Raw genomic sequence first — 26655 nt, forward strand, 5'->3', positions numbered from 1 at the left:
ATTCTACCATAGGGTTGAACAATTCTACCCATTCTACCATAGGGTTGAACAATTCTACCCATTCTACCATAGGGTTGAACAATTCTACCCATTCTACCATAGGGTTGAACAATTCTACCCATTCTACCATAGGATTGAACAATTCTACCCATTCTACCATAGGGTTGAACAATTCTACCCATTCTACCATAGGGTTGAACAATTCTACCCATTCTACCATAGGGTTGAACAATTCTACCCATTCTACCATAGGGTTGAACAATTCTACCCATTCTACCATAGGGTTGAACAATTTTAACCATTCTACCATAGGGTTGTGTATTACTATTCTTACTCTCAATAGTAAGTTGAGACCCCGACTGAGTTTCTTAAAGGTTTTTGTTGTGGGCCCTAAGCGACCGCTTATGCCCACAAGCTCTGCAGCAGTCTGGGTTCTTGTCCATAAATGGTGAGGGAGGAGAGAGAGAGTCCATTTTATAAATTGGTGCCTACTTCTTTGTGGACACTGTTCCTACAGGATGAATGGGGACTTATTTCAGATATACAATATAGGAGAGTGGGAATTGTGAGCAGCCAAAACCCACTATATAAAAAGCCACTAAACTGTTGCAATGTCTGAGTAGGATTATGTTTGTCAGGGAGGAAAAAGTCCCAAGCTGCTCATATTTGGAGAAGTGCTCTCCCCTCCGTTCTAAAATCAAACCACAATGATCCAGATTCAATCAACCTAGAACCTTTCAATGTCTCCACAATTCCCCCACAACTCATATCCCCTACGGGTAATACAACTCCATTCATTCAGGGCCCGGAGAATAGCTTCTAAATACATTACAAGTTAGTTGTTTGATTGAGCAGTCCCTTTTGTGCGTCTGCTTAGTTCCACGTAACTAATCCTGTGGAACTATAGAAAGGGGATCAGGTTTGTCGCCCAGAGTGCTTTATCAAAAGACAGGCACACAGCTCTTCTTCTCTCCTCTCCAACCAGTCCTAATATTTAGATATTTCTTAATTCCCTTATTTTACTTTTAGATTTGCATGTAGTGTTGAATTGTTAGATACTACTGCACTGTTGGAGCTAGGAACATAAGCATTTCGCTACACCCCCAATAACATCTGCTAAATACGTGTATGTGACCAATAAAATGTTATTTGGTGTTTCGCTAATGCTAACTGAACATCCACTTGTGTAAACATTTGAGTTGACGTAAGCCACAGTAAGGGGCTTATTGTATCTCCTTTACGTTATGATGGTCTTGATGGCTTGTCGTGATGCTCCATGGAGCTTAGAATACACCGCAGGGCTTGAGCGGTTTAAAATGGGGGTCCCCTTCAGCGCTGTGCATTAAATCCCCCTCCCACACGCCTTCCCTTGTATGTACTGTTTACATTGGTTTCCCATCTATCTGCTTCTCTATGTTAATCTCCATTCAGCCTGGGTTGTGGCGTCGGAGGACGGAAAAAGACAAATGGATAAAAAAATCTAGAACTGCCAACTGTGGAATGAAGAAGTCTCTGGATTTGTGTGATACATGTTTTCAGTGATGCCATAATAGATGATTTATCAAGTTTGCGGTGTTTGTGAGCCAAAACATGGACGCTAGCTCGCTCTATGCGTCCACACATGCGTGTCTGTGTAGGTTGGTGTATTGTGCCCTGAGAGATCTGTTTAACCTTGCCGATGCTTTCCATGTACGTGTGGGCACATCTTCATAATATGCGCTTTTGCTAAGGTCGCTTTGATCCATGCCACTGTCAAGGCTAATGCAGTTTTAATACGAATTTAAAGATTAGACTTCAGTCCACAGAAAGATATCATGCCTTTGTATGGCGGACTCAATATGTCTTGCACTCCGAAAGGGACTGAGTGAAGGGCGTCAAAAGGCACACCCAATGAACACACAAACACAGTACACATGGCTCTCTACAACATCCTTGAATCTCGTTTTAAAAACAGTCTGGCACTGGACAAGGACATGTCGCTGTAGTGTGGGGATGAGAGAGAGAGAGAGAGATAAGACATGCAGTTTTTAAGGAATTTTATGACAGGCTGGGAGACAGGCTGGAGGAAAAAGAGATGGATGCTGTGGCGCGCAGCTGGGACAGACAATGAATGAAGTGTACTGTAGGCAGGAGGACCATCACTAAAGCATAATGGGTCCCTACAGAGGGCCCAGGATGTTGACCCATTCCTCACTCTCTCGCTCTCTTTTCTGTCTCCTCTACCTCTCCTCTTTCTCTCACTGTCTCTCGCCCTTGTTTCTAACTCCCTCTCTTTCTCTCACTGTCCACACTCATTTCAGACCTGTCCAGGTCGGATGAGACTGCTAGCTCCTGTCTCCTGGTCTCCACTTTCAGTCTCTAAAGAGTAGGGCACATTCTTTTTTCTTGTTGCCACTGGTGGCAGACTAATAACAGATACTTTGTCAGCCTGACTGTAGCACTGTGATGCTTGTCCCCCTGCTAGCACACTCAAACAGACATGAAGGGGACACTCCAGGGAATCGTTTTCTCAGAATAAGTCAAAGTTAAATGGAAGTGTTTGTTTCTTTTTTGACATGTTTATTCCTCAAAGATACTGAACTGTGGAAGAACTCAGTCCCTGTTGGTGGACTTCATTGGAGCCATTGCACCATATTCTGGCTGTTTTGGGAAATGTTTCTACAATATTCTTGTACAAATAGCTTATGTAGCAATTCAGTGCAGCTAATGCTACGGGTCACTATTATCTGAAACCTATAAATATTGTTCTGTCATAAGCAGTTTGTTGGATTCGTCTGTGCATCTTTTTGACCAGATTTCAATCAGTATATCAGTCTATTGACAGCTGAAGGAGGATATTGATAGACTCTTTCCCGTGTTTTAGTTCTCAAATGCTGACTAATGTGTCATCTGAGGTGGACTGCACAGCCACAGCCCCAGTATTGGACAGACACCATAGTGCTGTCTGTGTTCCGATGAGGGGGATGGTGTGATGACTGAACCCGTTCATTGTCGCTTTGGTGGGATCAAGCAGCGATTATAGCGTTTACGGTTTGTGCTTACATGGTGCTCTGTGCTTTGTGCCACATCCACTGTCATCAGCTGTGCTGTCTGAGCCCTAATCTGGCCACTGTAACAAATGGTGAGGGAGCAGGCAGCGAAGGGTAGGGAGGGACGGCTTGGCCGGGGGCTGCTGTAGGGGCGGTTTATGGCCAAATTGAAAAATTCCGAGCAAAGGTTCTCGCCCCCAACAAGCTCTGAGATGGCGTTGAATACTAACGTCGACAGAGATCGATATTTGACCGAAACAGGCTGTTAATGTCAACATCTTTTTTTTCTCCTTAATTTAATATGATCACCTTTTGTCTTTCTGCCTATGTTCTGAGAGTACGTATGCTAGTGGTGCTAGTTTGTCGAAGTGAAATAGTCTTTATTCAAACGTCATGGCGATGACAAGCGAACAGGAGGCCGAATAGGCTGCAGTGAAACAGTTCATGTTTTGCTGGAATGCCTACTGCAGATGCTGAATGTTTTTCTAAATTATGTTATCCTTTGTCCTTGTTGCTTTTTTTTTCAGTAATCTAGGATCTGCTGCAGTAATCAAGGATCTGCCAAGTTTGCAGCATACACATGACATAAGCCATTATAACTTGGCATCTCAAATCAAAGTTTTGAACACAATTTTTGTTCACCCAGAAAAAACAATTAACTCAAATGTATTTCTATTTAACTCTTACGCTTACTAAACACAACGCGAGTGATGTCATTCTTAACCTTCCCTAGAAGGGATGCACTCCAACGCACATTTCTCGAGGGTGAAGTTTCCCCTAGGTACTGATCTAGGATCAGCTTCCCCTTCCCCAATCCTAACCTAATGAAACACTGGCCCAAGATCAGCGTCTGAGGGAAATATGTGATCGTATTATTAATTTCCATATTTGAATCATTCAACGTCCTGAGAATCTGTTGGCTCAATCTGCTAGTTCAAAGGGGCTGTGTCTGAGCCAAGAGTCTGATGAAACCCTGATTATCCTCCTAATTGGTCATTGTGAAGTCGTAGCGCCACGTGGTACGGCATGCGGCCCCTTCCATTGATTCCCTCCCACTCTGCCATTGATTTGCCCTTAATGTGTTTAATTTTATATTTCATCTGGAGTATTATAGGACCTAACTGTATGTGCCTTCAGGAAGTCAGTTCTCAGTTGACATGAGACTGAGTATTTGTCCCAAATTGCACCCTATTCCATACATGGTTCACTACTTTTGATCAGAGCTCTATTGGCCCTGGTCAAAAGTAGTGCACTAAATATGGCCTTGGTAAAAAGTAGTGTAATTGTGCGCTGAATGATATGTGCCACAATGCCTTGTGGGAATTGGAATATGGGTCAAGACAGATGTAAAGACCAGGATTAAGTGTGCAATCTACATCATGGAGTATTTTATTGTTTAATCCACCCCAGAGGAAATGTTTTACAAACCATGATTAAAGTTGCTGAATATGACAGGGCATTGAGTGAACTGTTTGTTTGTCAACATGTTTTAATCAAAAAGATGCTGTTCTATGGAGGATGGTATTGGCTTTGTAAGATAGCCCTCCTACAAAGAGAGCTCTCTTTGAATATCCAAAAATGTATATTTAAATCTATTTAAATCATGATAAAAAGGAGAGATTACATGATTGCTGTTTCTTGACAAATGTATTTTAGATAATGTACTGTGTGTGTGTGTGTGTGTGTATATGCATGTTTTGAAGAGCTGCCTGTCCAATTTACCTTGCCTTTCTAACTCCATCTGACATCCAATCGCTTACACTTTCCCACCCCATCACCCTCGATAATTATTCCTTGATAGTAAACCAAGAGAGGATAGAGAAACCTGCCCGGTGATGAGGAAGGCCACTATAATTGTTTTCCCTTTTCATCGGCCTGACCCTTATTTATTTGAGTGGCGTTTACAGCCTTTGGAATTAACTCTTCAAATGAACAAACAGTTCTCCAGACGTGTGTCTGACAGAGGCTCTTTGCCCCCTCGCCCCGTAACCTGGGGTGAGTGAGTGACGGCGAGGGGTCATGACCCCATAAAGCCGGGTGTTGGAGCTCCGGACCATATCTCATTAAAGGGGCACGGCCTTCACTCTCTCCCCTCACTGAAGCGATTGATTTGTCCAGGGCCAATCAATGTTAATTAAGGTGTAAGGGAACCCTTTAATTGTGCTGTATGAATCATTGTGTCAGCTAGCGCCTTGACCTTCTCTGACTTACATTGTGACGAACAGCTCCTCGTGAGAAGAAAACAAAGTCCAGATATTGCCAGATGAGCATAGTAGATATCAGAGAAGATTTCGTTATAGGAGTTTTAGATTTATGCATAGCTTGTCAAGGGATGACCAAGAGTATAGGTTTACATGCATAGGTCAATACAGTACATTTTGAATGGCTCTTGTGAGAAGTACTGTAAAAGCATTTGAGATCTTGTCAGATTAACCTAATAGATAGAATCATAGTTTTGGTAGTAGATATATTTTAGATAATCCAGGTAACGCTAGTAGATGTGCCAAATTACAGAGGAGGAACTTCTTGATGCAATTAAAGCATTTAAGTCTGGGAACTCCAAACCTGGTAGATTATCAGATGCTCAACAAAAAGATCTGCTTTCATTATTACTGAAACAGGACCCAAGTGGTAAAGATCCAGTCCATCTAAAAAAAATTGGCGGCCCCTTACACTTTAGTGTTCTGATGCAATAATTCTAGTAAAATGCATCGCGCATAGAATTAAAAAGGTATTGTTGGATATTTTTTCATGCTAATCAGACTGTTTTTTTTACATGGACAAATCTCTTATAAAGTGGGTTAAAGTTATGTATAGTAATCCAAGGTGTAAAATAGTCAATAATGGCTACTTCTCTGAAAGTATAAAACTGTCACGAGGAGTAAAACAAGGTTGTCCACTATCAGCATATCTATTTATTATGGCATATCTATTTATTATTAGGTAATAAAATCAGGTCCAACAATAATATCAAGGGGTTAGAAATCAAGTGCTTAAAAATAAAGGTGTCATTGTATGCTGATGATTCATGCTTTCTTTTACATCCATAATTTGGATCCCTCCACAGCCTCATAGAGGATCTAGATAATTGTTCTAACCTCTCTGGATTACAACCAAATTATGATAAATGTACTATTACATATGGGATCACAAAAAAATGTGTAGTTTACCAATAAAACGTTCTGCCGGTGATGTGGACATACTTGGTATATATATCCCGAAAGAAAGAAATAATCGCACTACAAAACATTTTAATAGAAGGTGAGCAAAAATAGATAATATCTTGCTACCATGGAAAGGAAAATACTTGTCTATTTGTGGTAAAAATCACCTTGATTAACTCTTTAGTCATTTCCCAGTTGAACTATTTATTTATGGTCTTGCCTACACATAGCGACCTCTTTAAAAAATATATATATATGAGCAAAATATATACAATTTTATTTGGAACGGCAAGCCAGACAAAATTAAATGGGACTATTTATGTAATGAAAATGAATTCGGAGGGCAGAAATTAAATATTTTCCCTTTATTCAGATTACAACCTCTCACTTTTGGTTATTTTAAAATGAAATCATCTCCAAAATTGTGCAATCCCTCAGAAAAGACAAAACAAATAATACAACAAATATTGTGGTTAAACTCAAATATACTAATTGAAAAAAAAAAAATATATATATATATATATATATATATATAGATATATAATAAAAAAGTATACACTTTGTAAATAAAATGGTAAATAGGACTGGTGGAAAAATATATGGAAATGTCTCCTCTACTCAAAAATACAACCAACTAATAGCAGCATTAGCGCAAAAATGCAAGAGGCAAGTGGAAGGGGGGAAAAGTAGGAAACCTGTCTGTTATTAACCAAAATTGGTTAAAGAAAATTGTGATAAATAAAAAATATACCAATTCTTGCAACCAATAGAATGTTATATACAGTACCATTCAAAAGTTTGGTCATACCTACTCATTCAAGGGTTTTTCATTTTTTAAACTATTTTCTACATTGTAGAATAATAGTGAAGACATCAAAACTATGAAATAAAACATTTGGAATCATGTAGTAACCAAAAAAGTGTTAAACAAATCAAAATATATTTGAGATTCTTCAAAGTAGCCACCCTTTGCTTGATGACAGCTTTGCACACTCTTGGCAAAGAGTGTGCAAGCTTCACCTGGAATGTTTTTCCAACAGTCTTGAAGGAGTTCCCACATATGCCAGGCACTTGTTGGCTGATTTTCCTTCACTCTGCAGTCCAACTCATCCCAAACCACCTCAATTGGATTGTGGAGGCCAGGTAATCTAATGCAGCATTCCATCACTCTCCTTCTTGGTCAAATAGCCCTTACACAGCCTGGAGGTGTGTTGGGTCATTGTCCTGTTGAAAAACTAATGATAGTCCCACTAAGCGCAAAACAAATGGGATGGCGTATCACTGCAGAATGCTGTGGTAGCCATGCTGGTTAAGTGTGCCTTGAATTCTAAATAAATAACAGATTTAGTTAACTCTAATGAACTGATCCTTATGGATTTTGCGACTGCAGTTCTTAAAATTTTCCAGATTGACTGATCTTCATGTCTTAAAAGTAATGATGGACTGTCGTTTTTCTTTGCTTATTTGAACTGTTCTTGCCATAATATGGACTTGGTCTTTTACCAAATAGGGCTATCTTCTGTATACCCACCAGCCCCCCCCCCCCCCCCCAGGCACCTTGTCACAACACATCTGATTGGCTCAAATGCATTAAGAAGGAAAGAAAGTCCACAGTCCACTTTGAACAAGGCACACCTGTTATTCATTCCAGGTGACTACCTCATGAAGATGGTTGAGAGAATGCCAAGAGTGTGCAAAGCTGTCATCAAGGCAAAGGGTGGCTATTTTTAAGAATATCAAATATAAAATATATTTTGATATGTTTAACACTTTTTTGGTTACTACATGATTCCATGTGTTTTTTTCGTAGTTTTGATTTCTTCACTATTATTCTACAATGTAGAAAATAGTAAAAATAAAGAAAAACCCTTGAATGAGTAGGTGTGTCCAAACATTTGGTACTCTATGTATACAAAAAATATATATGGGGGATGCAGACAATATCATTGACGGAAGCCACAATCTATCTGCACTATTAAAGCTGATCTGACCCCTAACAAAATATAATAAGAAGATAGAAAAAAAAGAAGAGAAAAAGTAAATGTGCCAATTTGGTTGTATGATTTTATGGATGTTTGCTTAAAGCTGAGGTTCACGTGCAGGGGGCATGTGACCACTAACTCCTCTAGCGGTGACGTTGACCTTTGCCTCCTGTTGGTCTACTGATGTGCACAGATGATTTATTAATATCAATCGATACACTCGTTTAAGCATGTGATAGTTAATGTCGTGCAGTAAGTGTGGTGGGATCGAGCTTTGATTGATGACTGCCTAAAGTAAAATGGCAGACTTAAGACACTGCCAGCCAAGTAATTGTGTTAATAATGAAAGCCGAGGTGAAAGCTCTTTCGCTTCTGAGCCGATTTTGCACTCGGCCGACTGTGTCCTCTCCCAATCCGTCATGCCCTGAATATGAGTCTGCACGCGGTCTAAATTCATATCACGGCAGAGAAAATGACCGCATACCAAATGGCACCCTATTTCCTATATAATGCACGACTTTTGACCAGGTCTCAAAGGGCTCTGGTCAAAAGCAGTGCACTATAAAGGGAATAATGTGTCATTTAGGACATAGACATTGTTTTCGCCCGAGTCCAACCTTCTTCTCGCCAAATGGATGATTTTACCGTTGACGGCTTGGCAGTCAATGTCCACTGAACCCACAATGCATCAATTTCTCAGTCTGAGCAGCAAAATGAAATGGGAATTAATTCTAGTTCATTAACCACATTCTAAATATTTATCATAGCAACATCAGCGTTTCATTGTGGTACCTCTGGATATTGACTGTAATGGTTCTATAATGGTTCTGAATTCACAAGCACGCCCCTGTAAAGGTCCAACACATGGTTAAAACTTTCATTTTGATGTCCTGGATAGTTGGTCCTTGCATCCATAGCTGTCTATAAAGTGTTACATTTCTCTATGGCCATCCCTTAGCTGGTGACAAAAAACAGTTGCAGAATGACTGCTTTGTTGTTGTTTGAATCCCAGATTGCCCCTTTTAACCTGACCTTTTTCTTCCTTTTCAGATGTAATAATCGGACCCAGTGTGCTGTAGTGGCTGGACTAGATGTATTTCCTGACCCTTGCCCCGGAACCTATAAGTACCTTGAGGTCCAGTACGAATGTGTACCCTACAGTACGTATCTCTTCATTCTCTTGTGTTCTTCTAAGCAGTTCATGGATACTTCCTAAATTGCACTCTATTTCCTATATAGTGCACTACCTACTGTGTGTGACTCTGGTCAGTAGTGCACTATAAAGAGAATAGGGTGCCATTTGGGATGAAGCCCATGACATAGTGCATGATACATTTTGTATTGTAATGCTCTTCTTCGTCATGCTTAATTCCATGTTACAGCAATGCCACTTCACTCTGTCATATACAAAAATGTATGATTGTGTCCTTAACATGTCTTTATGTTGAAGTTAATGTTGTCCCTTTTAAGTGAGCTGCTGCAGTATATAGGAAGGTACAGTAGCAACTCGGGCATTGGAAAATGTCACTATCTGATTCTGGTACCTCTCAATGTATCCAAACGTGAAAAATGAACTTCCGCATGACAATATGGTTACCTTTATTCGAAACCAAGGTTCTTTGTCTCATATAATATCTGTTTGAATGTCAGATATTCTTCTCTTATATCCAACTCATAATTTAAAATGTTCATGTATGAATAACAGTGTCAATGATATTCTAGCAAATGCCATGTTGGACTTATAATACATATCTGTTAGTGGATTTCTAATGTTGACGGTATTGATTGCTTTGGGGATTTGATGTTAAATTGAGACATTGGATTCAAGGTAGATTCAGATTTAATGTAGTATTAGTCTTCAATTTATTACCAAAGGGCTATCATCCATAAGTAAATCAATATTGACATTTTGACGTTGACGTCATTCATATTCCACAAATTCTTGACAGTGTTTTCAGAAAACTGACAAGACTGACTGATTTCTGTCAGTAGAGGTAATTCTAATTATAAAACCACAAATATAGCCCTAGTTGATGATGAAACAAAACCAGATGCTCTGCAATTGGTCAATCAATTTGCTCACACACCTAAACGAGAATATTGCAGTATCAACGGATTATTTTCTGAGTATTCATCCTCTGTTCTAAGCATTCACGGTTCTGTCAGAGCTATTACCAACTGTCAAGTTAGAGCATTAGCATCAAAGGCAGTTCAGCTTTATTCAAAATGCAGTTGTGTTCGCTTAGATTCTAGCCAGTCCATTTTTCACACACACTTCCTTTAAGAGATGAGAGACCTAGGCCTGAACCTTCAAAACCTAAAAAACAGCATGCCTTTCAGCCACGGTGGCATCATAGCATGACCTAAGAACCCCAAAGGTATCCATGACTGAATTGGAAATGGAAATTGTTTGAGGTTTGAATGGAATACTCAGCGAGCAGACGAGAGTAAACAGACGAACAGGAAGAGAGGATGAGGTCACAGGAAGTGCACAGACATTATCGTGTGACGTCCCACATTGTTTTTCGCTGAACCTCGAAAAGAGATAGTCGTTTACTCTGAACGCCTGTGGAACCGAAGGTGTCTAACCAAATGGGATTCATAAACTACTGTAATTTGGAATGAACTTGAAGTGTCGTTTAAAGTCAATTATATTTGCTTCCATCCAGCTTGTTGCCTTTGAAGAATGGATTGCTGCTTGCTTGGCACCAAATGAAACAAATGTCACATATCAGATGTTATAATTTCATTTTGAGGTGCTTTATTCTATATTAACAAATAGTTATTTTCTTATAAAGAATATGCACCATATTTGACATATTTAGCTTGCTTCATTGAGCCTGGTTGTTTCCACCGCTGTCTTATTGACAACTCATATTAAGCACATAGTATTTTTTATTTATCCCTCTCTCTCTTTCTACCCCCCCCATCACTCTCTTTCACCCTCTCTCTCTGCCTATATCTATATCCCTCAATCTCTCTCTCTTCCTGTGCAGGACGTTTTCATCAGTATTCCGGTGCTGAAAGCAGGCACTGTCAGTATAAGTTACAGCTCCTCTCTCCATCTTCCATCAGCAGAGGAGAATGGCTCCATCAGACCCACACCTGTAAAAATAGGGAATGATACGCTGCAGAGAGCTTCACGCTGACGCGATATGATATTGATTTTATTAATTGGTGATTCGATTCGCGCCATGAATCGTAATGGAAATGCAATGGCGGTTATTCTGGGAGCCACACCAGTGTTTTCCTATGACGTGGGGCAATGCAGACCAAGCTCTTACTCAGCCTGTCATTTGGAATAATCACTGGCTTCCTTTTTCTATTTGGTCCAATACAACAAGAACGCGCAGCATTGAGGCAACCATGCTGCCCCTGAGCCTATGTGTGTCATGGCAATAGATCCATCATTCTGGGTAAATTAGTACATTCTGATATTTCCACATTTCCAAATATATATATAAGCCATCTTTGCGTTCGTGTCAGCGTGAACTGGTGTTTGTGGAATGTACTTCTAGTGTTTAGACGTGCTCTGCCATGCACTCTGAGGATTACCACGGCTACCCTTTGGAATGAGTGATGCACCCGTGGTCCCGTTGTGAGGATGACATAAGCGAGACAGGGATCAGATGGCCGATATGTCAACATCTCTCTCCGGTCCGCCTTCTAACCTTGACTCGCTTCCTTCATCCCTGAAATAATCACTGATATAACGTGGATGGATTGTTCAATAAAAGCTTGTCACTGCATTGCTTTCACCAATCACATCATGTCAAATCAGTGGTTACCTCAAAGGAAGGGAGGAATGAAGGAGGCATTTTGAGAGGATTCAAACAGGGCCCTGTAATCCTCCAAGTCTCATCTCCAAATTGATTCAGAAAGATGCCTGTCTTGTCCGTCCCCTCCCTCTTATTCAACCGGTCTCTGTAACACACTCCTTTTAACGGCCAGGTTCTGACCTCAGGGGTTGTATTTCTTTAGAGGTCAACACTGTTTCACGGTACCCTCTGCCCCCACTCTTTCACAGCTTTAATGAATCACCCATTACTCATAACAGAGAGCTCCCGAGACCCCTGCAGGGTCATGAAAGAAAACACATCCCCGGGTGAAATGGCCTATGTCCCTTGTGGAATGTTTCGCCAACCACCACCAATGTTTCGTCCTGGCATCGCCTCTCCCTACTCCCAACCTCTACCTCCCTTTCCTCTCTCGATTTCCCTATTATGACTAATTACATCTCTAATTGTGTGCTGTTACCATGGTGAATGTACTGACCTTGATTTTGGAAAATAAATCCCGACACGAGAACAGTGTAATTATAGCACTCACTTTAAGGAAGTCTTTTGTTCTGCTCCAAAATGCAAAATGGATACCTCTGTGAGAGCGAGCCAGAGAGAGAGCGAGAATATGCATAGCTAAACAATCTCCAGAGCTTCCCTGTTGTTCCACAGTAATAAAGACAATGTACAACCCCCACAATGCCAGCACCCAAAACAGCTTGTGTGTGCTAGCTAAGCCAAGATGTGTAATTCAAGGCTTGATTTGTCTCAAATAAGGATATCCGCAGCTATATGTCTAAGGCCTGGCGCCCCCGGTCAGGCTGAAATGACATTTTTGCTTCTACTTAGCAATTTTTTGTTTCATTGTATTTGGTCCAACAATATTAGTATTTAAAAACAAAAAAGCAAGACTCCACACATACATTTCTCATTTGCATATTGTAATACCATATTTCAGAAAAAAAGTTATATTTGCATCTACATTCAACTGGCAAAAGTTGATTGTGATGTGATTAAGGGAAAATAATTACCCTATTAAGTGGTGTGGTGCCTGGCCTTAATTTGCTTATAATTCATTCCGCATGGACAAGCAATCAGTCGTTAATAAGCAGCAACAGGTTCGGCGGCCTAATCGAATCAAGCGTCGGATTATTTTGGCACAACGCTCAGCACCTGCCGCAGTCGTCGCCCATCGGTCGGCATTGACCAAAGCTGGAAGGCAGATGAAAACTGTGAAATCAATGCGGCCACAGCGCGTGGGTGTCTTTTTACAATTCCGCCCCTGCTTCATGCTGTCATTACGGGCTCCGCTATGCCACAGTCACACCTTTAGTAAACAGCACCTGTGTGACTGTTTGGCTGACAAGACGCTTTGTCATACTCCATTGTGCTTGCCGAGGTTGATTCAAATTGGATTTGTTATAGTTATGAAAATGTATAATATATTAATGAAAAATGAGTGAGGATATACGTTTTTATCTAGATGCTTAAGAGGAAAATACTTTGTCTGTGTCGGTGTGACCGTTTGTCATTCACACAGTAACTAATTGCATCAACATCTAGCCTATGATGCTGCTAGAATTGGATTGCTGTATTTATCTGTATCACATCAAAGATGAACACGCCGATTGTATACATATAACTGGCTCAGTCAGTCAGCCATTAGTTGTATTTTTTGTGCATTCACACACCAGGTACAAATTCACCACTCACTCTTTCGCTCGTCGTACTTGATTGACCTAATGTGCTAGTCTATCCTACTCACTGACAGAGAGTCTCTACTCACCTGAATGACTAGGTCTATGTCTCCTCATGTGTGAAGGGAGATTGCAGTGCTATCACATCGTTTAGTGACAGCTGATCACCCTGTAACTGGGAAAGGCTTATGATGATGGCTTCTGATCTCACACAGTGTGTGCAAATGTGAGAGGGAAGACTAATCCCTGACCTGTATCACAAATTTCACAGTCATTGGTTTTAACATTGATCTCGAAACTGATTGTATGTCCATGGTTTTAACTGGTAGGCCCCCACATCCACAGTCATATTGTGTTTTGTGATGATTGATTAAAGGCAACATTCACTCTATTTCAACATCAAATTCATTATCTCCAGCGCTATGTAAAGACGCATGGTTTCTAGGTTTTGTAGTCAAAAAGATAGATATGTTTTCCCGATCTAGAGACTCTGATGACATCAACTAGAGACACTGATGACATCTGGTGTGGGTCATGTGATTTTAACCAACTGTGAGCAGGCAAAGGCTACTTACTACACTGAACAAAAATATAAACGTAAAATGCAAAAATGTCACGGATTTTCCTGAGCTACAGTTCATATAAGGAAATCAGATAATTGAAATACGTTCATTAGGCCCTAATCTATGGATTTCACATGACTGGGAATAGAGATATGCATCTGTTGGTCACAGATACCTTTAAAAAAAGATAGGGGTGTGGATCAGAAAACCAGTCAGTATCTGGTGTGACCACCATTTGCCTCATGCAGCGCGACACATCTCCTTCGTGTAGAGTTGATTAGGATGTTGATTGTGGCCTATGCAATGTTGTCCCACTCCTCTTCAATGGCTGTGCGAAGTTGCTGGATATTGGCGGGAACTGGAACACTTTCAGCTTCCAGGAATTGTGTACAGATCCTTGCGACATGGGGCCGTGCATTATCATGCTGAAACATGAGGTGATTAGCGGCGGATGAATGGCACAACAATGGGCCTCAGGACCTCGTCATGATACCTCTGTGCATTCAAATTGCCATTGATAAAATGCAATTGTATTTGTTGTCCATAGCTTATACCTGCCCATACCATAACCCCACCGCCACTATGGGGCACTATGTTCACAACGTTGACATCAGCAAACCAAACGCCCACATGGCTGCCATCTGCCCAGTACAGTTGAAACCGCGATACATCTGTGAAGCGCACACTTCTCCAGTCGGTTACTTCAGTGGGAAAATGATCCACAGTTTCATCAGCTGTCCGGATGGCTGGTCTCAGATGATCCCACAGGCGAAGAAGCCAGATGTGGAGGTCCTGGGCTGGCATGGTTACATGTGGTCTGCGGTTGTGAGGCTGGTTGTATCTACTGCGGAATTCTCTAAAATTACGTTGGAGGTGGCTTATGGTAGAGAAAGAACATTCAATTATCTGGAAACATTCCTGCAGTCAGCATGCCAATTGCATGCCCCCTCAACTTGAGACGTGTGGCATTGTTATGTGCCAACACTGTACATTTTAGTGGCCTTTTATTGCCCCAGCACAAGGTGCACCTGTTTTAATGATCATGCTGTTTAATCAACTTCTTTATGCCACGCCTGTCAGGTGGATGGATTATCTTGGCAAAGGATAAATGCTCACTAACAGGGATGTAAACAAATTTGAGAAAAATACGATTTTTGTGCATACGGGGCATTTCTGGGATCTTTCATTTCAGCTCATGGAACATGGGACCAACGCTTTACATGTTGGGTTTTATATTTTTGTTCAGTGTAAGAGGAATACATAATAATACATTGGTCAATGGACCTACCTCTTACTTCAAGAAGGATACAGAGTGAAGCTAGATTATCATAGGAGATACATGGAGAGGCAAGAGGGGAAAAAACACACTTCTGGAAATAGACATTAATGCTTGTATTTTCCTGCATTTTTCCAGTAGAGTGGGTCAGTAATTGCCCAGGAAGGGTGCGATTACCAATGTGGATGAATGGCGGTGTGAATGCTTTTTTCCCCCGTAATAGCCATGTGGGCCTGGTGTAATCTATCAGGTCCTCGTTCTGGGTGTTCTCTTTTTGTCCTACATGCGCACACACACACAAACACTGGCACGCAAGCAGACGCAGCCATTAACACACACACAAACACTTTTGAAAGGGGTTCTAAGTTCAGAGAAAAGAGAAACCAACGCACAAGGGCTGCTCGGTGCCATGGCTATCACTCTAATTGGAGATTGGCCTCTTTAGAGTCTCTCTTTGTGATATTGCCCTGCTAATCAAAGTTCCTACATTGTGACTCGTGTAATGAAGCCCCCTCTTTCTTCTGTGGTCTTTCACCAGACCCTCTTTACCACCAGACTAAAAGCTTTCTCCTTATGTCATCTCTGCATGCTTTCTCTTGCTGCCCTTCTGTAATATCAAGGTCTCTGGAATCGAGGCATCTTTAGGAAGTGCAATTAAGTTACTTCTGCTCCAATTCCGGTTCATGTTCCTGAAAATGTATTTCATGTTTTTTTTCTTCTCTTGCTTGTGTTTTCCCCTGTATCGGTCTGACGGCTGCCTCTCCCCGGTGGATGACTGATTGACCGTGCGCCAAGTCCTTGCACCTTTCTCACATGCAAACGTGCACACACACACACACATACTGAACATATACATACCCACACACATACACTGGCGGGTTCCTGCATCGTCAAGGTTATGAAAGAGCACAGCTACCGCTCCCAGGGAGGGAGAGCGACCAAGGGGAAACGGAGAGAAAGAGGAGAGGAGTGACGGCGGGAGGGAGCGAGAAAAATGGAGGACAGAGGAGAAGAGAAGCGGGGGAGAATACGAGAGGGACACGGGGCATGGAGAAAGCGGGAAGGAAATGGAGAAGACTGAGCAAGAGGTTTAGAGAGAGTGATGAAGGATGGATGGCTGGCTGGATGGAGAGAAAAAAAATAGGGCAAAATTGTACCCGTGACCTCCCACATGCTATTGAAGCATCTAATTTCTGTCATTAATTAAGAAAAGTGAATAGTCACCGTGCCCTCCCTCCTAGGTTCAGAGCACAGGAAGAGAGGAGGAGGAGAGGAAAGGGGGCGAAATATAACCAAAATGGTCTCGGCTCAACCATGAATCTCTATTAGCTCCTGATGATACCATTCAGCCACCTCACCGCCATTGGGAAGCGTTAATTATTGAAATGCACACCCATACAGCTGTCATTTACGGTGGGCAGGGCTAGCGAGGCTTAGTGTCACTCACTAAGGCCTTTTAGTATTTGCAGATAGCTGTATGCCTTGAATAAGGAAATGGCATTTAAGTAAGGTGATGTGAATTTTGAGGTCAAATAGGCTCCGATTCTGATTTTGTGTTCACTAATTGGTCTTTGGACCAATCAGATCAGCTCGGAAAAAGATCTGATGTGAAAAATATAAATGAGTGGGAAAAATATCAGAATTGGGCTGCCTGTATGAACGCAGCCATATGTACATGTGTAAGGGTCGACGCTGGACGAGACAAGAAGCAGGTACAGAGAGTGAACATTTAATGGCGACGGACATGGGACAGGACAGCGTCTGGACGTGAACACATAACATTAATGCAGACACAGGGGACAAACAGGGGAGCGGACAGACAGCCCTCGAGCACTAGACAGGGAGAGCGGAGGCAGGCGTGACAACATGTATGTAAAATATGTAGATATGGTGTGACACAACGCTTGATGTGTGACACAAGTACTTGAATTTCAGACTGTTTTGATGTTGGGAGAGTTGAGAGGTAGATTATATGCATACGTGTAACATATGAGGTTTGAAACGCCATATCTTCACAAACTGAGGAGTTCAGGAGAAGTTTATTTAGGTTGTCCATATTGCTGAAAATCAGCTAAATGCCTAGATGTGAACATGTATAAAAAGCAACGTTTTCTGTTTTACGATATCAACGTAAGTTTCCTCATATGGATGGATAGGATGTCCATGCAGCTTATTTGAATAGATAGGGCAGCTTAGCCAGTTAGATCCATTGGAGACCATTTGCCGTTTTTGTGTGTCTGCGTTTTGCGTGGTGAAATGCTTGCTGTTGAAATGCTATTGGCTGCCAACACTTGCCAGTGCGGTTACAGGCGTGTCCAAACCTGTAGAATAGTACACATCAAAGTCGGTGAGTGGTGATGACAATAAAACAAAAGATAAATGAACCCTAATTGTCATCATCATCATCACAGCCATCGACAAAATGTTTATTCTGTATATTTACAGGAATAACAAGTAGGTATCTATTTCTTGGATCATTTTATACGACCTATGCATCAGCAGATAGCAGGAAAGATATTGCTGTTTGTGCCCTTGGCCAAATATGAAAATAGACATCGACTATATCTACTCTAGTACAGCAGAGACTGTGTTTGGCCTGGAAGCCATTTTACATTCACTTCACTGTGCCGGAAGGTCATACGACCTGTGGACCTTCTTCCCCTAGTATACCACCAGGTTGTATAGACCGTATCCACAACCGTCTCTTGGCTAAACGTTGTTCAAGTGGCATTTCTCTCTGATACTCTCTTTGAACTGTCCAAATACATTTCAACCCGTGAAATATGAGTAGTTTGATTTGGAGAGGATATATTCATAACCATTCTGCTTTGAGAAGATTGCTTGGCTGAGCCAGTATACACTTAGTACACTCAGACAGACAGACTTTTAATGACTCTGTGACAACCATGACCAAAATCGTATTAAGGTCACAATGGGAAAAGGCGCATTTCAAATGAATCAATTATCTTGTTTCTCCATCCTTTTTCCTTTAATCTGAGTGGCCCTGAACTAAGATATCCTGGGTACGTCGCTAGCAGCCCAACCACGCCATTTCTAGATAAATAATTGCAAACAGCCAGAGTGATTTTACCTTGGGGACGTACACGGAAGATGACAGGGAACATGCGGAACGTGTAACCACGAAAGTGGCGGCGTATTGCGACAAGGATACCGGGCGCGTCCCACGGCTACTTGCTCGTCCATCTCTTCGCAATCCTGCCGTCTCTTAAAAGAGCTAATGGTTTTTGCTATAGATCATTACCCTCCCTCACAACCGCTAGCGATCACTCAATCAAATACAGTAACACCCTTCAGTACTGTTGTGTGGGAGCCAATGATCTGGTAATAGATTAGAAGAGTTCAATGTGAGAGGTTTTGTGTTTACCTAGATTCAGCTTGTAACCTGCGGCGTGAGATAACACATGTGTTTGAGGCTACATTGCAGTCGGACTGCACAGAATCACTGATCTAGAAATGCCCTCGCATCCCAAAAAACAAATCATTTTCGATGGAGATTCTCCATTGAGCATGGTTTTTAGTCGACGACTAGATAGAATCTGTGTCCGGAAAACAGACGCTCAATAATCAAGATTAGTCTGCGCCTCGCCTTGATCAACCTAATGCCCTCAAACACGCGGTGTTGTTGGTGTGCTGTTTGCATCCATTGACCGCTTCAGGCTGTTGTTATCATTGATATACTGTATCTGAAATATGGCTGAATAGATCATTCCTAACACTTCCTGAAGATCAATCCCAAACAACTAAAAGGCATCAGAATATCTATGCTGAGCGGCCATATCAGCCGTGCGTGGTCAGACACACACAGTATGTCTTTTGAAAACGGAATGAAATATTCTATCAATCTCTCCATCTCTCTCAATCTCCCCCCTCCCTTCGCTCATCTCTTCATCTTCGTCATCGTCTTCTTCTTTGTCTCCTTATTTCTTCCTCTGTCTCACTTTTCTTTTTCTGTGGTTCGCTCTTTCCTCCTCGCTCTCTCCCCGTTTCCTTTCCCTCTCACACTCTGTGCCTCTACCTCTTTCTTCCTCCCCCGTTTCCTTTCCCCCTCGCTGTGCCTCTACCTCTTTCTTCCTCCCCCGTTTCCTTTCCCCCTCGCTGTGCCTCTACCTCTTTCTTCCTCCCCCGTTTCCTTTCCCCCTCGCTGTGCCTCCACCTCTTTCTTCCTCCCCCGTTTCCTTTCCCCCTCGCTGTGCCTCCACCTCTTTCTTCCTCTCCCGTTTCCTTTCCCTCTCTCTGTGCCTCCCTCTCTCTTCCTCTCCGTTTTGAGGAGTTACCGCGTAAGCCCTGGGGTTAATCCGGTTTTATTAGATCCAGGATTAGAGGAGGGGAGCAGTCGCATGGGGGCAGATGCATGTCCTGCCGTTAACCCCACCAGGGAACCAGACTTGTAGACTAGAACCTTTTGGAGTATGGTGAAGTTGCCTCTAGACTCTGATCTTGGGTCAGTTTGGCAGTTTCCCCACTAATAGTTAATGTTTGGATTGGGGGGGAAAGCTGATCCTGGACCTAGGGGAAACTTCAAAACTGGAGTAGAACCTTATAGGCAGAGACAACAAGGATTTACAGCAAATACATGTCCAGACAATCATGTCATTTTTAAGTACAGCAATTGCTGAAATCACTTCGCTATATACAGTATTGATATTACATTTAGACTTGTTTTCCATTCTTAGATCAGTCAACAGGCATCTACAACAGGACATGTCCACACAATCATGGATTCCAATTGCTGCAATCAGTTTGCGATAGAGTATTACCGAAGGATAAGGGTCTGCGGCAAGGCTCGTAGCAGTAGGTGGCTGATGTGTGGGTCTCGCTCGACAGTCTTTGACACACATGGCTGGCTACATGACACTTGGCTTTAAAGTCCAGCCACTCTTCACCAGAAGACCTTAAATAAGCGATACGGTTGAGTAGCAACAGAAATCTGTACGTAATACAAGTTAACGGTGCAGAAACGTAAACATTGTCGGTCTGACTGCCTTCCCTGGCATAGATGGGTACAGGTTTGCGCATGCGCTTGTTTCATGTCGTTATGATTGATTGACCAATTACTCTTGTGATGGTTGTCGACATCTTTGCATGTACAAGGGGAATTTGCCATGTGAACACATGATTGAATTTGTGTCTCTTTCCTGATATCACTACAATAGAGATGGCCATATGCTAATCGTTAAAGCCTTATCAACCCACAGGTGATAAATCACCAATTATCAATTTCAAAATGGAAGATGTGCTGCTGTGGAGTTTCTGTCTTCCAATCTGCACGTGAGCGCTCTTGTTTCCCCCCTCGTGTGACTACTGAAGGAGCGTTCAGCCAGACTGAGGGAGTCTATACAGAATGCGACCATATGTTCCACTGTTTTTAATGAACACATCTGGAGTTGACTTCTGATCAAGTTAATTACTGTTCTCTCTCGCTCTCCCCCTATCTCGGAGTTGTCGTCACTTCAAAGCCGCATTCACACAATTCACATGTCTAAAGATATGATTTAATCTCTCTCTTCCCCCACAGGCTGTGTGTGACAAGCGGCACGTTTCTTTCCCAACGCTTTACGATTGAATGTTTTGTTCCAACTACTCCACCGCTAAGCAGCCTCATCATCCACAGTGCTAATGTTCCAATGTGTTTGACCTGCTGAAGTAAACTTGACTCTTTTGCCAGTTATCGCATCATTAATCTATTCTGTATCTCTCTCTCCTTTTCTCTCCTTCTCATGCCTAAAATAGAAGTGGAACAAAAAGGTAACTAATTGCCCACTCCTTTATTTTCGAGACTTCATTGGGGTTCATGCTTTGCTTGGTGATGGGGGTTGCCATAGCAGCTTTTCTCTTACGTCATCTGCTCTTTATTGACCTTCTAATGTCTGCTAATTCAATGTGTGCCCTAGTAGTGATGAACATGTCGGTAACACGCCATAAGACATTAGTAGAAGGTCATACATGCCTTTTGAAAAGTCTTACTACGCATTAAAACCGTATCATAATGCGTTTTAAGTGCAGGCTTCAGCATGTTTTGCATGGAAACCAAACTCATTGTCATGATCATCGGATTCATGGAAGAGTGACATACAATGACGACTGTGTTCTATCTTATAAAAAGGTGGGGTCCCACATCAAGTGACATCATGGGTCATGTAAACAGTCGTCCCGTTTTTGACAATGTACAAAGTGCTAGTGTCAATCTAGACCCAAACACTGCCAACAAAGACACTTTAGAATACAGAACCGATGACGAAACACGAAGACGTCCACGCGAGGCAAAGGTTATCTCAACAGTACAGACACAACGCACACATTTTTGTGTGTTTAGATTTTGGGGAAATAGCAAATGTCGTGTCAAGTGTTTTAACAGTACCACTGCTTTTAGATGGTCGAAATGATGTAAATGTTTGTCACGATTCACCTGAAAATATAAACTAAGTTTAACATCGGCGGTTCGTATATAGTCAGTAGCATAACTATCTTTCATCTAACTGCAGTAATACACCATATCTTTCTTCCACTATATGCATCCATCCAGAACATTTTCTTTCCCAGGTAATTGAAAGTTATTCTGTTCATGTTTGCCAGCAGCATCATATTAAAGGTGAGAGGCGTGGACGCCAATCAATAGCCTCGCTCAATAAACTGTCAGCATTCCAGATTATATATAGGCCTAACATGATGATGTTATAACCTTCAGGGACTCCCAGTCAATATGGCAGAATGCACAAAGACGCCCACTTGTTCAGATATTATTGGAATACTACCGTGCATGATACGATAGCCGACTACTGCACCTGGGCCCCAGTGTTGTGTAGCTGTTATGTTGTTTTTATGTTTTGGTACTGGCCCCTGAGACAGTCATGTTTAAAGCTAAGGGTGCACTCATATAAGTAACATTAACCCATAGATCAAATATCAAAAACTCTCCAAAGCGCAGGCTGCGTCCCAGATGAACCCTCTACCCTATATAGTGCTTTACTTTTGACCTCTAGTCCTTGGTTGAAAGTAGTGCACTAAATAGGGAACAAAGTGCCATTTAGGACGCAGACCCAATTTCCTTTCAGTAGAGGACTACCTACCGGGCATGCTAGATTCTGAAAGCCTCATTAAGCCGAAGAGCCCCTCTTAGCATTTTGGCTGTGTGCTAGTTTAGATGTGTGCAATGGGAGGCATCACGGTATGTTATTCACATGCAGGTAGACACACGTTTAATCTTAAGAGATGACAGAGTCAGGCTTGTTGTTTTTCTTCTCTGAACACACTGCTTTTACCTCCGCCTGAGTCCCCAGGAGCACCTGTCATCGGGGGTGTCAGGCTGCTCACCTGTCATAAATAAGGAAGCTTTCGCCCACTTTCCATTTGTTGCTATTGCTCATGTGCTGCACCCTGAATCCTAACGAACTTGGGTGGAAATGTTAGGTTGTCTTAATTCCTTGTTGTTTTCGTCTAGCGCTTGACAATAGCACTGCTCTTAGCATCTCATGCTATGGTCAAATCACAATTTTTGAAAGTGTAGACCTACAGTATTTCAAACCTTCCTACCTTCAATCCTACTTTATTATTGAGTTATCTGTACGTTTAACAGTTTCTGTGCGAATGTTACTTTTTAACCGGTATAAGAGTCTGTTTTAGGGAGCGTAAGTGAATATACGTCATTACATAAAGAGAATCTTTCAAGAGGCTGTCGATGATCCCGTTTAGATAATTATGTTTTTGTGTTGTCTCTCGGTCCAAATAAATTACGTGCTCCATATGTTAAATTCGTAAGAGTAGGACTTCAATTCAAATGTAATCTTTTTATCAAGACGGCTAACTTGAAATTGACTCAGTCGGCGGTCAAAGTGTAATCCATCTTGAAACAGAATCACCTTCGGCAAGGGATGCACGCTATCGACTCATATGCTGCATTACTTCATAAGATTTCAGTACAAACCAGTTAGGGTATAATTAGTTTAGAATGCAGGGGCATTGTAAATCATGATACCACAGACTGAAGATATCTCAATAATGGAAAAATATTCTCATGTAGTAATATAGATAGTCATTATTGTGTTCCTGGGCCCCAAATGCCAATAATTATGCTTGAGCTATTTATCAAGATCTTTTAATGTGTTTGTATTAGACATTCCCTATTAGATGTTATTTATTAACCAATGATACAGTAGCACTGAGGAGTTGGCATGGGTGAAATAAGTGTATGGAATGTATTGATGTTTGTATTACATTGCTCATGGTACTGATTACATGCCTATTGTAAATATGTGGCGAGTGTGGGTACGTGCATGTTCTGAAATTATAATACTCTCATACCTCGTTCATTGTATATTTAAGCAACATTGACAACTATTTTTCCTGTTCTATTTGTTATATAGCCTACATAAATGTAACTATTAAAGAACTAATGCATTGTAAACATTATCCTCATCAGGTAAAAGCAATGACTTCCTTTTACACTAGCCTTCTTTTGTTCTTTCTCCTTCCAGTTGCCGTAGTCCAATAATGAAGTCTAATTCATGCCAAAGTAACTCTCTGTGTTTGTCTTTCCTCCATTTTGGCTCCTCAGTATTCCTGTGCCCCGGCTTGCTGCGAGGGGTGTACCAGAGCGAACACCTCTTTGAGTCAGACCACCAATCCGGTGCCTGGTGTAAAGACCCCCTCCAGGCCTCTGACAAGATCTACTACATGCCCTGGACGCCATACCGCACGGACACGCTGACCGAGTACTCCTCCAAAGAGGACTTCATCGCCGGGCGACCCACGACCACGTACAAGCTGCCGCACCGCGTCGACGGCACAGGCTTCGTAGTGTACGACGGCGCTCTGTTCTTCAACAAGGAGCGCACGCGCAACATCGTCAAGTTCGACCTGCGCACCCGCATCAAGAGCGGCGAGGCCATCATTGGCAGCGCCAACTACCACGACACCTCGCCATACCGCTGGGGCGGCAAGTCGGACATCGACCTCGCCGTGGACGAGAACGGCCTGTGGGTCATCTATGCCACGGAGCAGAACAATGGGCGCATCGTCATCAGCCAACTGAACCCATATACTCTCCGCGTAGAAGGAACCTGGGATACCGCCTACGACAAGCGCTCGGCATCCAACGCCTTCATGATCTGCGGGATTCTGTACGTGGTGAAGTCGGTCTACGAAGACGACGACAACGAGGCGACAGGGAACAAGATCGACTATATCTACAACACAGAGCTGAGTAAAGATGGCTTCCTGGACATCCCCTTCCCCAACTCGTACCAGTACATCGCCGCCGTGGATTACAACCCGCGGGACAACCTGCTGTACGTGTGGAACAATTACCACGTGGTCAAGTACTCACTGGACTTTGGGGCCTTGGACAGTAAACCGGGTAGGACAGATTTTATTCTCTTTTCCATCTGTTCTGTTTCATGTCTGTCATTAGCTTGTTGGTAATTCAGTTATTTCAACTAACTGTCTACTAATCCTAGCTCTAACCTTAACCCAACCCTAACCTTAACCCAACACTAAACGTAACCCTAACCTTGACTGTTATTCTAGGGTAAACTTAGCAAACAGTTACTTATCAACAGATAGTTTGTTGATAGTCCATCTGTAAATGCTCTACAGATGATCATACTGTCTGGACTATCCCCCCCAAAAAGTGTAACCTTTTATGGGTATAAATGGTAGACGTTACGAGCGTTGGCAGTCGTTTTGATAGCAGGAGAAGTGAAGAGGAGGTTGTTGACGAGGAGAAAGTGTGTAGGTGGATGTATGGTTTGTTGTCATGAAAATGTTCTCAAAGAGCACACTAATCCTTTGCTTTCAGTCCGTGAAACACTGTTAAAGATGTATTCATTTGATCACATTTCAGTGTTGCAATATGTCTTAACATTTGGCATCATTTTCACATTATGGCCTATGAGCCCACCAATTAGTGTCAAGCAATCTAGGAACAAGTTTCAAGTTTTTATTAGTCCTATGTACAGGATACACTCTGTTCAACGAAATGCGAACCTGCGAGCAAATTGAAACTTTTTCCTAGATTGTTTGACACTATGATTGGTGGGCTTTTTTTAATTGGAGAGTAAAGAGCAGAGTAAATAAAGAGGAAGTATATGTATCGTTTTACTTTGGAATTTAGCACCATCGAGAGTGTGTGGGTTGGTGATAATTAGCTATGGAATATGATGCCTCAATGTGTCATCTTACTTTTTAATTAAACTCCTCAGATGAGAGAAAAACCAAGTAGACAACCTCACACCAGCTGTGGGAAAATGTAATAACTGCAGTAACGTTGTTGTTTTACGAGAAATTTCAAATTGTCGGGTCAGTGAAAAAAATGTTTTTGCATTTAAAAATAAAATAACAAAAAAATAGTTTGCTTTCACGTGATTGGGTTGTTATTTTTCTCAAGGGGATCGTATTTCAGGGTAGTTGTCATCCCTAGTTTCTGCTCTATGTTAGATATTACATTATTTTCTATGTAAATCTATGACAAAAGTTGTGAATAGAACTAAGAGTTTTTTGCTTTTTCAGTCTGCTTTCAGTCGTTGTCAGTACAGTACCCGTCGTCTTTGTCAAGGCAGAGATTTATTTAAACAAAAATCATTATTTCACCTTTATTTAACAAGGTAGGCCACTTGAGAACAAGTTCTCATTTACAACTGCGACCTGGCCAGATGACTGATTAAACTTGCCATAACTCTTTTTACCAAAGTTACATTTATTCCCTACGATATTCGTTCTATAAAAGTAGTAGTCAAGCCTACCCAAAATAATTTTGGCACGCTAATATAATTATTTGTGCCGGCTCATCAACAGCCTAGTTTAAAATGTCACAAGTGAAAATTGCAGCTTTTACCTGCTGTTTTTCAATTAAGTAATTATTTTTCTCTGAATCTCATCTGAAATGCATATCCACGAGGCCAGTCTATAACATCGAAGCTGGTAGCTATTCTCAGAGGTGAAAAATCAAGAGTTCTCAGAGTTCTGTTATGTGATTGCGCTAATGCCTGACCCTAGAGTATTCACTTCCCACAAGCATAGGGGCTACACGTAATTGATTCCCTGTTGTCGCTTAAGCAAAAACAAAACTTGTAAGGTGCGTGCCTTATTAAATGACGGTGTATCAAACAATGCTTTTACATGCATTTGGGAGGCACACTGTAGAACATTAT

At 41.8% G+C, this 26655-nt stretch overlaps 1 protein-coding gene across 9 annotated transcripts in view; it reads left to right on the forward strand.

The window, feature by feature from the left end:
* LOC139561888 (adhesion G protein-coupled receptor L3-like) overlaps window positions 1-26655 on the forward strand; it is a 336416-nt gene that overhangs the window by 169956 nt on the left and 139805 nt on the right. For all 9 annotated transcript variants that reach the window (XM_071379279.1, XM_071379281.1, XM_071379283.1 and 6 more), the window contains 2 exons: window positions 9226-9335; window positions 24063-24863. In XM_071379279.1, coding sequence (XP_071235380.1) covers window positions 9226-9335; window positions 24063-24863 — 911 coding nt within the window. The remainder of the gene's footprint in view (window positions 1-9225; window positions 9336-24062; window positions 24864-26655) is intronic.

The sequence above is a fragment of the Salvelinus alpinus genome, chromosome 31 (assembly GCF_045679555.1).
Source record: "Salvelinus alpinus chromosome 31, SLU_Salpinus.1, whole genome shotgun sequence".
In the NCBI taxonomy this organism is placed as follows: domain Eukaryota; kingdom Metazoa; phylum Chordata; class Actinopteri; order Salmoniformes; family Salmonidae; genus Salvelinus; species Salvelinus alpinus.